The sequence below is a fragment of the Aotus nancymaae genome, unplaced genomic scaffold, assembly GCF_030222135.1.
Source record: "Aotus nancymaae isolate 86718 unplaced genomic scaffold, 86718_ANA_hifiasm-v0.15.2.pri h1tg000011l, whole genome shotgun sequence".
NCBI classification, from domain to species: Eukaryota; Metazoa; Chordata; class Mammalia; order Primates; family Aotidae; genus Aotus; species Aotus nancymaae.
Genome location: NW_026988422.1, coordinates 74,817,587 through 74,831,342, shown reverse-complemented (window position 1 = coordinate 74,831,342; position 13,756 = coordinate 74,817,587). Strand labels below are relative to the sequence as shown.

Here is a 13,756-nt window from a genome sequence, read left to right as displayed (position 1 = left end):
TAAAAACTGTTGAACTGTTTATTAAACTTTCATTATTAAGTTCTGTGTAGATGGCCAGGCACTGTGGCTCATGCCTGTAATCCCAGTGCTTTGGGAGGCCAAGGCGGGAAGGCCTAGGCCAGGAGTTCAAGACCAGCGGCAAGACCCTGCCTCCATTTCTACAAAAAATAAAACTAAGAAGTTCTGAATAGGAATGAAAGGGTGGTAGGTGCTAGGAGTTTGCTTCTTCTTGAACCACAGCACTTTGCTAAGTTTTTTTTTTTTTTTTTTTTTAAACCTATGTGCAGGTAACTGCTCATGTACTACAAATTTAATGAATAATTTTAAGGGCTTCATGGATCTCAGAAGCCCCAGGTGGAAAACACGTGCTGACAATAGAGAGAAGAGAGAAAGAGTTTTACTAACCCTATCGTCTTAATATGCCCTAGTTATTTTATGCTTAGATGTCCTGTTTGGCATTTTAATGAGAGCATAAAATGTAAGTCATGATGCTTGGATACCATTGGTATAATGTTTTGTTTTTATCTTTTGTAGTGCATGAACAGAATATATTTCATAGATTGGTTTAAGTTGTCCTTAAGGAAATTTTATAGATTGGAGAAGTGAAGTATAAAAAGTCATTGTTTTGAAAAAGAAAGACATTGATAATTGCCAGTATTAGTCTTGGAACAAGTAAAAATGAGCACTGTTTCAGTTCCTTTTGTTTGTTCATTTTCATTTGTGATAATGTATGTTAATCATTCAGACTCCTTTTATGTCTCCAAAGGACACTCTGATTGTGTGGTCTGAAGCAGAAAATTATGACTTGGCCCTTAGCTTTCAAGAAAAAGCTGGATGTGATGAAATTTGGGAGAAAATATGTCAGGTAATTTTTTAAGTGTTTAGTATTTTGCCGTGCTTTTAACTAATGCCCAAGACTTTAAATAAATTTCAAATCAGTCTAATAAATCACTGCTATCTTTGAAAAAGTTTGATTTAAAGGAAGGTATAATTTATTGACATTAAACTCTAGCTCATATCTTTGCGAACTCCAGTGTTTTATATCCAGCTGCCTTTTTGAAATTTTCTCCTTGTGTGTTCACTAGCATCTTAAATTTAGTACTCCAAACCAAACATAATCTTCTCACATAAATCTATCCCATCTCCTTCTCAGTAAGTGCCATCCAGTTGCTTAAATCAGAAATTTGTGGATCATGTTTATCCTTCCGTCATCCCTTGTATCCATTCAGTCCCTCAATAATAAATTTAGATCCATTGGCTTATCTTCATTTTCACTATTATAGTTTTCCAAGCCACCATCATTTTTTGCCTGGTTTATTGGTTTTGTCTTGACTTACATTCCTAAATCAACACTTTAGCTAGAGTGATTAGATAATCATTTTTTATTTTTAAAAGAGAGTAGAGAGAGAGGATAAACAAAGAGGGGAGACAGAGAGAAGAGAGAGAGAGGAAGAGTATCTTTTTTAAAATGCAAATCTGATAGCATCACTCTTTGTTTTTAACTTCTTATGGCACTTGAAAGAAAACCCACTCTTGTACTTGTCCTGAGCAGCATGGCTCTTGACTGTTCAACCTTACCCAGCCTCTAAGCTTGAATATTTTTAATTTACTCTGGAGTTTCCCTAGAAACATAATCACAGTATTTTGTGAATGTGCATTTTTATGTGCTCTAGTAGCTACATGCAATTGGCTCTTGTAATACACTCGTTTAGGCCATTTTTTTCTAGAGGAGGTTTATCCATCTCCATGTTTACTTTATCTGGAGAATAATCTTCACCAGATTCCTTAATTCCTTTGAGTGTGGCCCTCAAACCACCAGCACAAACATGACCTGGGAACTGATAGAAATGCAAATTCTGAGACCATCTCTGCCCCCCTGACCCCAGACCTATTGAATCAAAAACTTCAAGTAAGGTCCAATAATTGTTTTTTAAAATCCTTTCTTAGAAATTCTGTTTTCACAGAATTTCTACAGGCCAGACTTTTCTCTGTAAAGGACAAGATGGTAAATATTCAAGGGTTTGCAGGCCTTAGAGTCTCTTGTCACAGCTAGGTCAACTCTGCTAATTTAGTTTGGAAGTAGCCATAGATAGCACATAAATGAATGAGAGAGGGGCTGTCTTCTAGTAAAACTTACTTACAAAAACAGGTAGCAGACCAAATTTGGCTGTAATTTGTCACCCTTTGCTTTTGGTGATTCTGATGCACCCTGAAGTTTAAGAGCCACAGCATTCACAGAAGATATAGTATCCTTAGCACAGTGTTTTTTTTGTTTTGTTTTTTTAAGAAATTTTTTTAAATTTATTGCATTTTAGGTTTTGGGGTACATGTGAAGAACATGCAAGATTGTTGCATAGGTACACACATGGCAGTGTGATTTGCTGCCTTCCTCCCCATCACCTATATCTGGCATTTCTCCCCATGCTATCTCTCCCCTACTCCCTACCCCCCGCTGTCCCTCCCCTATTTCCCCCCAACAGACCCCAATGTGTGATGCTCCTCTCCCTGTGTCCATGTGTTCTCATTGTTCAGCACCCACCTATGAGTGAGAACATGGCAGTGTTTGATTTTCTGTTCTTGTGTCAGTTTCCTGAGAATGGTGGTTTCCAGGTTCATCCATGTCCCTACAAAGGACACGAACTCATCATTTTTTGTGGCTGTGTAGTAGTCCATGGTGTATATGTGCCACATTTTCCCCGTCCAGTCTATCATCGATGGGCATTTGGGTTGGTTCCAGGTCTTTGCTATTGTAAACGGTGCTGCAGTGAACATTCGTGTGCATGTGTGCTTACAGTAGAACGATTTATAATCCTTTGGATATATACCCAGTAATGGGATTGCTGGGTCAAATGGAATTTCTATTTCTAGGTCCTTGAGGAATCGCCACACTATCTTCCACAATGGATGAACTAATTTACACTCCCACCAACAGTATAAACGTGTTCCTATTTCTCCACATCCTCTCCAGCATCTGTTGTCTCCAGATTTTTTAATGATCGCCATTCTAACTGGCGTGAGATGGTATCTCAATGTAGTTTTGATTTGCATTTCTCTAATGACCAGTGACAATGAGCATTTTTTCATATGTTTGTTGGCCTCATATACGTCTTCTTCTGTAAAGTGTCTGTTCATATCCTTTGTCCACTTTTGAATGGGCTTGTTTGTTTTGTTCTTGTAAATCTTTTTTAGTTCTTTGTAGATTCTGGATATTAGCCCTTTGTCAGATGGGTAGATTGCAAAAATTTTTTCCCATTCTGTTGGTTGCCAATTCACTCTAATGACTGTTTCTTTTGCTGTGCAGAAGCTGTGGAGTTTGATTCGGTCCCATTTGTCTATTTTGGCTTTTGTTGCCAGTGCTTTTGGTGTTTTGGTCATGAAGTCCTTGCCTATGCCTATGTCCTGAATAGTTTTGCCTAGATTTTCTTCTAGGGTTTTTATGGTGTTAGGTCTTATGTTTAAGTTTTTAATGCATCTGCAGTTAATTTTCGTTTAAGGTGTCAGGAAGGGGTCCAGTTTCTGCTTTCTGCACATGGCTAGCCAGTTTTCCCAACACCATTTATTAAACAGGGAATCCTTTCCCCATTGCTTGTTTCTGTGAGGTTTGTCAAAGATCAGATGGTTGTAGATGTGTGGTGTTGCCTTCGAGGCCTCTGCTCTGTTCCATTGGTCTATATCTCTGTTTTGGTACCAGTAGCATGCTGTTTTGATTACTGTAGCCTTGTAGTATAGTTTGAAGTCTGGTAGTGTGATGCCTCCCGCTTTATTCTTTTTGCTTAGACTTGACTTGGCTATGCGGGCTCTCTTTTGGTTCCATATGAAGTTTAAGGTGTTTTTTTTGCAGTTCTGTGAAGAAGGTCATTGGTAGCTTGATGGGGATAGCGTTGAATCTGTAAATTACTTTGGGCAGTATGGCCATTTTCACGACATTGATTCTTCCTAACCATGAGCATGGAATGTTTCTCCATCTGTTTGTGTCCTCTCTTATTTCGTTGAGCAGTGGTGTGTAGTTCTCCTTGAAGAGGTCCTTTACGTTCCTTGTTAGTTGTATTCCTAGGTATTTTATTCTCTTTGTAGCAATTGTGAATGGCAGTTCGTTCTTGATTTGGCTCTCTTTAAGTCTATTATTGGTGTATAGGAATGCTTGTGATTTTTGCACATTGTTTTTGTATCCTGAGACTTTGCTGAAGTTGCTTATCAGTTTCAGGAGATTTTGGACTGAGACCGTGGGGTCTTCTAAATATACAATCGTGTCGTCTGCAAATAGAGACAGTTTGACTTCCTCCTTTCCTAATTGAATACCCTTTATTTCTTTTTCTTGCCTGATTGCTCTGGCTAGAACTTCCAATACTATATTGAATAGGAGTGGTAGAGAGAGGGCATCCTTGTCTAGTGCCAGATTTCAAAGGGAATGCTTCCAGTTTTTGCCCATTCAGTATGATATTGGCTGTTGGTTTGTCGTAAATAGTTTGTATTATTTTGAGATACGTTCCATCAATACCTAGTTTATTGAGGGTTTTAGCATAAAGGGCTGTTGAATTTTGTCAAAGGCCTTCTCTGCATCAATTGAGATAATCATGTGGTTTTTATCTTTGGTTCTGTTTATGTGGTGAATTACGTTTATAGACTTGCGTATATTGAACCAGCCTTGCATACCCGGGATGAAGCCTACTTGATCGTGGTGGATAAGCTTTTTGATGTGCTGTTGTAATCGGTTTGGCAGTATTTTATTGAATATTTTTGCATCTATGTTTATCATGGATATTGGCCTGAAGTTTTCTTTTCTTGCTGAGTCTCTGCCGGGTTTTGGTATCAGGATGATTTGGTCTCATAAAATGATTCAGGAAGGATTCCCTCGTTTTGGATTGTTTGGAATAGTTTCAGAAGGAATGGTACCAGCTCCTCTTTGTATGTCTGGTAGAATTTGCCTGTGAACCCATCTGGACCTGGACTTTTTTTGGGGGGTAGGCTCTTAATTCTGCCTCAACTTCTGCCCTTGTTATTGGTCTATTCAGGGTTTCTACCTCTTCCTGGTTTAGCCTTGGGAGGATGCAAGTGTCCAGGAATTTACCCATTTCTTCCAGGTTTACTAGTTTATGTGCATAGAGTTGTTTGTAATAATCTCTGATGATGGTTTGTATTTCTGTGGAATCTGTGGTGATATCCCCTTTATTGTTTTTTATTGCATCTATTTAATTATTCTCTCTTTTCCTTTTTATTAATCTGGCTAGTGGTCTATTTTGTTGATCTTTTTGAAAAACCAGCTCCTGGATTTATTGAATTTTTTTGAAGGATTTTTTTTTGTGTCTCTATCTCCTTCAGTTCTGCTCTGATCTTAGTTATTTCTTGTTTTCTGGTAAGTTTTGAGTTTTTTTGATCTTGCTCCTCTAGCTCTTTCAATTTTGATGATAGGGTGTTGATTTTAGATCTTTCCTTGCTTCTCATGTGGGCATTTATTGCTATATATTTTCCTCTAGACACTGCTTTAAATGTGTCCCAGAGATTCTGGTATGTTGTGTCTTCGTTCTCGGTGGTTTCTAAGAATATCTTTATTTCTGCCTTCATTTCATTGTTTATCCAGTCAACATTCAAGAGCCAGTTGTTCAGTTTCCATGAAGCTGTGCGGTTATGAGTTAGTTTCTAAATTCTGAGTTTTAACTTGATTGCACTGTGGTCTGAGAGACTGTTTGTTATGATTTCCGTTCTTTTGCATTTGCTGAGGAGTGATTTTCTTCCAATTATGTGGTCAGTTTTAGAGTAGGTGTGATGTGGTGCTGAGAAGAATGTATATTCTGTGGATTTGAAGTGGAGAGTTCTATAAATGCCTATTAGGTTTTCTTGGTCCAGGTCTGAGTTCAAGTCCTAAATATCCTTGTTAATTTTGTTTCGTTGATCTGCCTAATATTGACAATGGGGTGTTAAAGTCGCCCACTATTATTGTGTGGGAGTTTAAGTCTCTTTTTAAGTCATTAAGAACTTGCTTTATGTATCTGAGTGCTCCTGTATTGGGTGCATATATATTTAGGATCATTAGCTCTTCTTGTTGCATTGATCCTTTTACTATTATGTAATGTCCTTCTTTGTCTCTTTTGATCTTTGTTGGTTTAAAGTCTATTTTATTAGAGACGAGAATTGCAACTCCTGCTTCTTTTTGCTCTCCATTTGCTTGGTAAATCTTCCTCTATCCCTTCATTTTGAGCCTTTGTGTATCCTTGCGTGTGACATGGATTTCCTGGATACGGCACACTGATGGGTTTTGGCTTTTTATCCAATTTGCCAGTCTGTGTCTTTTGATTGGGGCGTTTAGCCCATTTACATTTAGGGTTAATATTGTTATGTGTGAATTTGATCCTGCCATTTTGATGCTAGCTGGCTGTTTTGCCCATTAGGTGATGCAGTATCTTCATTGTGTCGATGCTCTTTACCATTTGGTATGTTTTTGGAGTGGCTGGTACTGGTTGTTCCTTTCAGTGTTTAGTGATTCTTTCAGGAGCTCTTGTAAAGCAGGCCTGGTGATGATGAAATCTCTGGTAATTGCTTGTTCATAAAGGATTTTATTTCTCCTTCACTTATGAAGCTTAGTTTGGCTGGATATGAAATTCTGGGTTGAAAGTTCTTTTCTTCAAGGATGTTGAATATTGGCCCCCACTCTCTTCTGGCTTGTAGGGTCTCTGCTGAGAGATCTGCTGTGAGTCTGATAGACTTCCCTTTGTGGGTAACCCGACCTTTCTCTCTAGCTGCCCTTAGCATTTTCTCCTTCATTTCAACCCTGGTGAATCTGACGATTATGTGCCTTGGGGGTTGCTCTTCTTGAGGACTATCTTTGTGGTGTTCTATTTATTACCTGGAGTTGAATATTATCCTGCCTTGGTAGGTTGCGGAAGTTTTCCTGGATAATATCCTGAAGGGTATTTTCCAGCTTGGATTCATTCTCTCCGTCACATTCAGGTACACCTATCAAACGTAGATTAGGTCTTTTCGCCGGGCGCGGTGGCTCAAGCCTGTAATCCCAGCACTTTGGGAGGCCGAGGTGGGTGGATCACAAGGTCAAGAGATCAAGACCATCCTGGTCAACACGGTGAAACCCCGTCTCTACTAAAAATACAAAAATTAGCTGGGCACGGTGGCGCGTGCCTGTAATCCCAGCTACTCAGGAGGCTGAGGCAGGAGAATTGCCTGAACCCAGGAGGCGGAGGTTGCGGTGAACCGAGATCACGCCATTGCACTCCAGCCTGGGTAACAAGAGCGAAACTCTGTCTCAAAAAAAAAAAAAAAAAAAGATTAGGTCTTTTCACATAGTCCCATATTTCTTGGGAGACTTCGTTCATTCCTTTTTACCCTTTTTTCTCTAATCTTACCTTCTTGTTTTATTTCATTGAGTTGATCTTCGACCTCTGATATCCTTTCTTCTGCTTGGTCAGTTCGGCTGTTGAAACTTGTGTATGCTTCGCGAAGTTCTCTTGTTGTGTTTTTCAGCTCCATCAATTCACTTATATTCCTCTCTAAGCTGTTTATTCTCGTTAGCATTTCGTCAAACCTTTTTTCAAGGTTCTTAGTTTCTTTGCATTGGGTTAGAACATGTTCTTTTAGCTCAGAGAAGTTTCTTATTACCCACCTTCTGAAGCCTGTTTCTGTCAATTCATTACACTCCTCCTCCATCCAGCCTTGTTCCCTTGCTTGCTGAGGAGTTGTGATCCCTTGGGGGAGGAGAGGCATTCTGGTTTTGGGTGTTTTCATCCTTTTTGCACTGGTTTCTTCCCATCTTTGGATTTATCCACCTGTCGTCTTTGTAGTTGTTGACTTTCAGATTGGGTCTCTGAGTGGACGTCCAGTTTGTTGATGATTAAGTTATTTCTTTCTCTTTCTTAGTTTTCCTTCTAACAGTCAGGCCCCTCTGCTGTAGAACTGCTGAGGTCCACTCCAGGCCCTGCTAGCCTTGGGATCACCTGTAGCAGCCTCTGCGCTTTTGCTGGTAGCTACAATCCTGAGCTGCTGCTAATTGGCCATCTGTGAACCTCCGCCGCCACAGCCCAACAAACGGCACTGGCGCGCTCCCGCTGCCCTGCGCCCGCGCTTCCGGAGGGAGAGAGAACGGAAAGGGAAAGCAGCACAGTGTTTCTTTAACTTCGGAATTAATTTCAACCATATATTCTACTCATCTGTGCTTTTTATAAATTAACGTGTTAAGCTGTCCCTTTCCTTCTCTGAAACAGAAAAGACTAACATTTATATCTGAATACCATCCATCTTTAGCTTTTCTTGGCTTTCTGTCCAACTGTTATATTTATAGCAATTTCTCTAGATTTTGTCTTGTAGAGTTCTCCCAAAAAAAGAGAGGTGACATTTAATGAGTTCAGACTATGTTAATAGTATCTGTTATTCAGACAAATCTTGTTCTCTTTGCTTTCATCTTTCTGAATCAAACAGTCTCACTCTGGATGCAGTCTTCTATTACGCCATTATTTAACTCAGACCTGAACTGGATTTGTCATTGTCATGCCTGGCTCTCCTTTAGTATTGTCTGATTATTTTTTTTTTCCCCCTGAGATGGAGCTTCACTTTTGTTAGCAGGCTGCAGTGCAGTGGTGCAATCTCAGCTTGCTGCATCCTCTGCCGCCCGGGTTCAAGGGATTCTCCTGCCTCAGTCTCCTGAGTAGCTGGGATTACAGGCGCGTGCCACCAAACCCAGCTAATTTTTGTGTCTTTTTGGTAGAGACGGGGTTTCACCGTGTTGGCCAGGCTGATCTCGAACCCCTGACCTCAGATGATCTACCTGCCTCAGCCTCCCAAAGTGCTGGGATTTACAGGTGTGAGCCACCACGCCCGGCTTATGGTCTGATATTTACTCTATTTTTCCTTGGTCTTTAATGCCATAAAACTTTCCATCATCTAAAGTTGGGCACAGATCGTAGTAGTTGGATGCTTTCTCTATAATAATTCTATCACTAGCTGTTTTATATTCTTTCCTGGTATTCCCTCCCAAATTTTACATAGTTTGAGCATGTTCAAGGTGTTCTCAGTCACTCTTAGGGGTTCTGTCTGAACTTCTCAATCATGTTCAGGATCCTAGATCATTCCAAGAAAGTCATTACATTTTGCTGAGATATTAAATGTCTCTGTTTCTTGAACGATGTTCACCAATTTTTGTCTCAATTCGAAAATATGGCATTCTTAATAAGGGAACTTCTCACTTTTAATTTAGTTTGCTAATCAAAATCTAATGTAATTAACAAATTCGGAACTGATGTGAGACCATGCCAGATACAAGCCATGAATGTAACTTGCTTCCTTTCAGTGCTGCTGTCCACTTGGTTACGGTCAAGACCATATCACCTTGCAGCACATTTCAAGGAAAGTGTTCTAGGTCATCATCTCTTCTAGTATCTATCAATATGTCTCTTCATTGCGCTAAGCAATTTAAGTTCCTTGCCTTTTTCACATAAGGTCTAATTTTTTCATCCCTTTGCCATTCTACTTGGCCTTCTACTTGCTTTAGTGGTCACTGTCCCAAATTCTAGGGCCAGCTTAACAAAATTTGTTTCTATTTCAAAGTTTATCCTTGACCTCCTTTCTTTACAAAGAAGGAAAAAATGCCTTTAAAATGTATTCAAGGCCGGGTGTGGTGTCTCATGCCTGTAATCCCAGCACTTTGGGAGGCCGAGGCGGGCAGATCATGAGGTCAGAAGTTCAAGACTAGCCTGGCCAATATGGTGAAACCCCATCTCTACTAATAATACAAAATTAGCCGGGTGTGGTGGTATGTACCTGTAATCCCAGCTACTCAGGAGGCTGAAGCAGGAGAATAGCTTGAACACAGGAGGCGGAGGTTACAGTGAGCTGAGATTGTGCCACTGCACTCCAACCTGAGCGACAGAGTAAGACTCCATCTCAAAAGGAAAAAAAAATGTATTCAGTAATGTAAGTTACCTTTATAATAAGAACCCCTACAGTGGCATAAAATTGGGTTTTATGACACATTTTCGGGCTTCTGGAGGGATCATGAAGGCCACAGGTTAGGGTGTGTAGAAAGGAAGATATTTTCCTGGTTTGGTTACTTAACCTTCAGCAGACCGTTTTTGGGGATAACTCTACTACATATAGGTTGTATTTACTTTATATGTGGTTTCATTTTATGTAGGTACACTTATATTCTACCTAGTGTTTTTTAAATCCTATTTTTGGGCTGTCAGTATTTATAGCAAATCAGTGACTCGCTTTGGTCCAAAGCCTGTTTGTTCATGCTCTTTGGCCCTTGCTATCTACAATCAATTGATGTTAAATATTTTCCTTTTTTCTTATAATTATATATTTTTTCTGTGATCATAACATTATGATATTTGGTATTTATTTAGTTTTCACCTCAGAGTTAAATATTAAAGAGATTGGTGGTGGCACCTGTTCTTTAGCACAGTCCTAGGACTGTTTCTGAGACTTGCCCTGGTCTGCTGGAAAAGAGGGTCACGGATGTGAGATGTTAGTGGCTGTTTTAGCATCAGGCTTTTATGTTGTGGGTCTGCCGAGGGCTGTTTCATAACAGTCTCACTTAGTTTAGCCTGTCCTAGAAAGTTGTTCTTGCCAGCAAACCTCATACTTTATAAGGAAGCCCATTCTGTCTTTGAACTTTGACTAACTTCCTTAAAATTGAAAGTGTACTTTATTTGGAGAAATGTAACGTAGAAAAGTAGACAATTTTGTCTTGAAAACTATTGTTATAGGTTTCTTACAACATCTCTTGTATTCATCTTAGAATATCATTTAGGTTTGCTGGTCAGCTATTACATATTTCGTTAGCAATCAAATTTTTTTTCATAGGTTCAAGGAAAGGACCCTTCCGTGGACATCACTCAGGACCTTGTGGATGAATCTGAAGAGGAGCGTTTTGATGATATGTCATCTCCAGGCTTAGAATTGCCATCTTGCGAATTAAGTCGCCTTGAGGAAATTGCAGAACTTGTGGCATCATCTTTACCTTCACCTCTTCGTCGTGAAAAACTTGCACTGGCACTAGAAAATGAGGGTTATATTAAAAAGCTCCTGGAGCTTTTTCATGTGTGTGAGGATTTGGAAAATATTGAAGGACTGCACCACTTGTATGAAATTATCAAAGGCATCTTCCTCTTGAATAGAACTGCTCTTTTTGAAGTTATGTTCTCTGAGGAATGTATAATGGACGTCATTGGATGTTTAGAATATGATCCTGCTTTATCACAACCACGAAAACACAGGGAATTTCTAACAAAAACAGCCAAGTTTAAAGAAGTGATTCCCATATCAGATCCTGAGCTGAAACAAAAAATTCATCAGACATACAGAGTTCAATATATACAAGATATGGTTCTACCAACTCCTTCGGTCTTTGAAGAAAACATGTTATCAACACTTCACTCTTTTATCTTTTTCAATAAGGTAGAGATTGTTGGCATGTTGCAGGTGAGTCAGATCATTCCTTTTTTCATACTTCAAGAGATACAGCAAAAACAATTTGCTCCTTTAAGTGCATACGTTGAATTTTAATTTTGTTAATGTATAAAGTTATTTGTGAGATATTTTAAGAGATTATAATATACGGTAATACTACAAGACCAGAAGGTTGTTGTATCTAGGGTAGGAGAGGTTATAAATGTAGTTTGAAGAAATTACAAGGGGATGTGTTTTTGTTTTTGTTTTTTGGATAGGGTCTTGCTCTGTTGCCTAGGCTATATAGGGTAGTAATGTGATCTCAGCTCACTGCAGCCTCCACCTCCACTTCCCTGGCTGAAGCAGTCCTCCCACCTCAGCCTCCTGAGTAGCTAGGACCACAGGTGTGCACCACCATGCCCAACCAGTTTTTATATTTTTTGTAGAGTTGGAGTTTGTCATACTGCCCAGGCTGGTCTCAAACTTCTGAGCTCAAGCAATCCTCCTGCCTCGGCCTCCCAAAGTACTGGGATTACAGGTGTGAGCCGCTGTACTCAGCCTGTTTTTTTTTTTTTTTTTTTTTTTTTTTTTTTTAATAAACATGGGGTCTTGTTCTGTTGCCCAGGCTGGAGTGCAGTGGCACAGTCATAGCTTATTGCAACCTTGAACTCCTAGACTTGAGCCATTCTCCCACCTCAGCCTTCCAGTGCAGCCTAGCTAGGACTACAGATGCATGCCACCACACCCACCTTTTAAAAAACGTTTTGTAGGCCGGGTGTGGTGGCTCACGCCTGTAATCCCAGCACTTTGGGAGGCTGAGGCGGGTGGATCACGAGGTCAAGAGATCGAGACCATCCTGGTCAACATGGTGAAACCCCGTCTCTACTAAAAATACAAAAAATTAGCTGGGCACGGTGGCGTGTGCCTGTAATCCCAGCTACTCAGGAGGCTGAGGCAGGAGAATTGCCTGAACCCAGGAGGCGGAGGTTGTGGTGAGCCGAGATCGCGCCATTGTGCTCCAGCCTGGGTAACAAAAGCGAAACTCCTTCTCAAAAAAAAAAAAAAAAAAAAAATTGTTTTGTAAAGATGGGATCTCACTTCATTGCTCAGAATGGTCTCAAACTCCTGGCTTCAAGCAATCTTCCCACCTTAGCCTCCCAAAATGTTAGAATTACAGGTATGAGCCACCATACCCAGCTACAGAGGGATAATATTAATGAAATGGTTGAATGCTGAACTTCAGGCTTATTAATCAATGAATTATGCATAGAATAGAACAGATTGAAAGAGGAAAGAGTGAAGCATGAAGCCAAGAGAAATGTCACTAAATACAGAATACAAATTCTAATGAGAATTCTGGGCGAGGTGCTGTGGCCTGTCTCTACCAAAAAAATTAAAATGAATTTGTAAAAATCACAGGTAATAATAGTAGAGGTCTAGTTTCAGGGTCTAGGGAATGTAGCAGAGGAGGCAGTTATAACTGCATGTATCCCTACCAAAAGCCACATTTTGGTAATGGGCATGCCGGTGGGTGAGTTAAACTCGTGTGAATTTGAGTTTTGGCTCCATCTGTTACTTAATAACTCCCAGTAGCTATGTGAGTTGGGCAGCCTTCTTAACCTTTTAAAGCTTCAGTTTCCCCATCTGAAGAATGGTGACATTAATGCCTACCCTGTACAGTTGTCTGAAAATTAACTGAAGTCAAGCATGTAAAGAAAGTGTTTAATATAATGTAAGACTCATGATAATTTTTTAAAATATCTATTGACAGTTGCATATTAAAATGTAAATTTTCTTCTGGTGTTTTAGGGTATTTGCATCATAGTCCCCTAGGGTGCAGTATCCTGAATTCTACACAAAACACAGAGTCAAAGTCTCTGAGAGCTAGATGATAATTTCATTTGTAACACCCCTAAAATTAGAAAACCTCTCACTGTGTCATCCCAGTATGTGAATCGGTCTATTCTTTTTTTTTGTTGTTTGTTTGTTTGTTTGAAGACAGGGTTTCACCATGTTGGTCAGGCTGGTTTTGAACTCCTGACCTCAGGTGATCCGCCCGCCTTGGCCTCCAAAGTGCTTGGATTACAGGTGTGAGCCACCACTCCAGGCTGAATCGGTCTATTCTAACTGAAATAGAAGTTTACCCTAGTGGCTCATACCTGTAATCCCATCACTTTGGGAAGCCAAGACAGGATTGATTAAACCCAGGAGTTAAAGACTAGCCTGGGGCTGGGTTCAGTGGCTTACACCTGTAATCCCAGCTCTTTGGGAGGCTGAGACAGGTGGATCACCTGAGGTCAGGAGTTTAAGACCAGCCTGGACAACATGTTGAAACCCCGTCTCTACTACAAATACAAAAATT

At 40.0% G+C, this 13,756-nt stretch overlaps 1 protein-coding gene across 2 annotated transcripts in view; it reads left to right on the top strand.

Moving 5' to 3' along the window:
- PPP4R3A (protein phosphatase 4 regulatory subunit 3A) overlaps window positions 1-13,756 on the top strand; it is a 52,504-nt gene that overhangs the window by 17,221 nt on the left and 21,527 nt on the right. For both annotated transcript variants that reach the window (XM_012453126.3, XM_012453127.2), the window contains exons 3-4: window positions 767-865; window positions 10,810-11,427. In XM_012453126.3, the coding sequence (XP_012308549.2) occupies window positions 767-865; window positions 10,810-11,427 (717 nt within the window). The remainder of the gene's footprint in view (window positions 1-766; window positions 866-10,809; window positions 11,428-13,756) is intronic.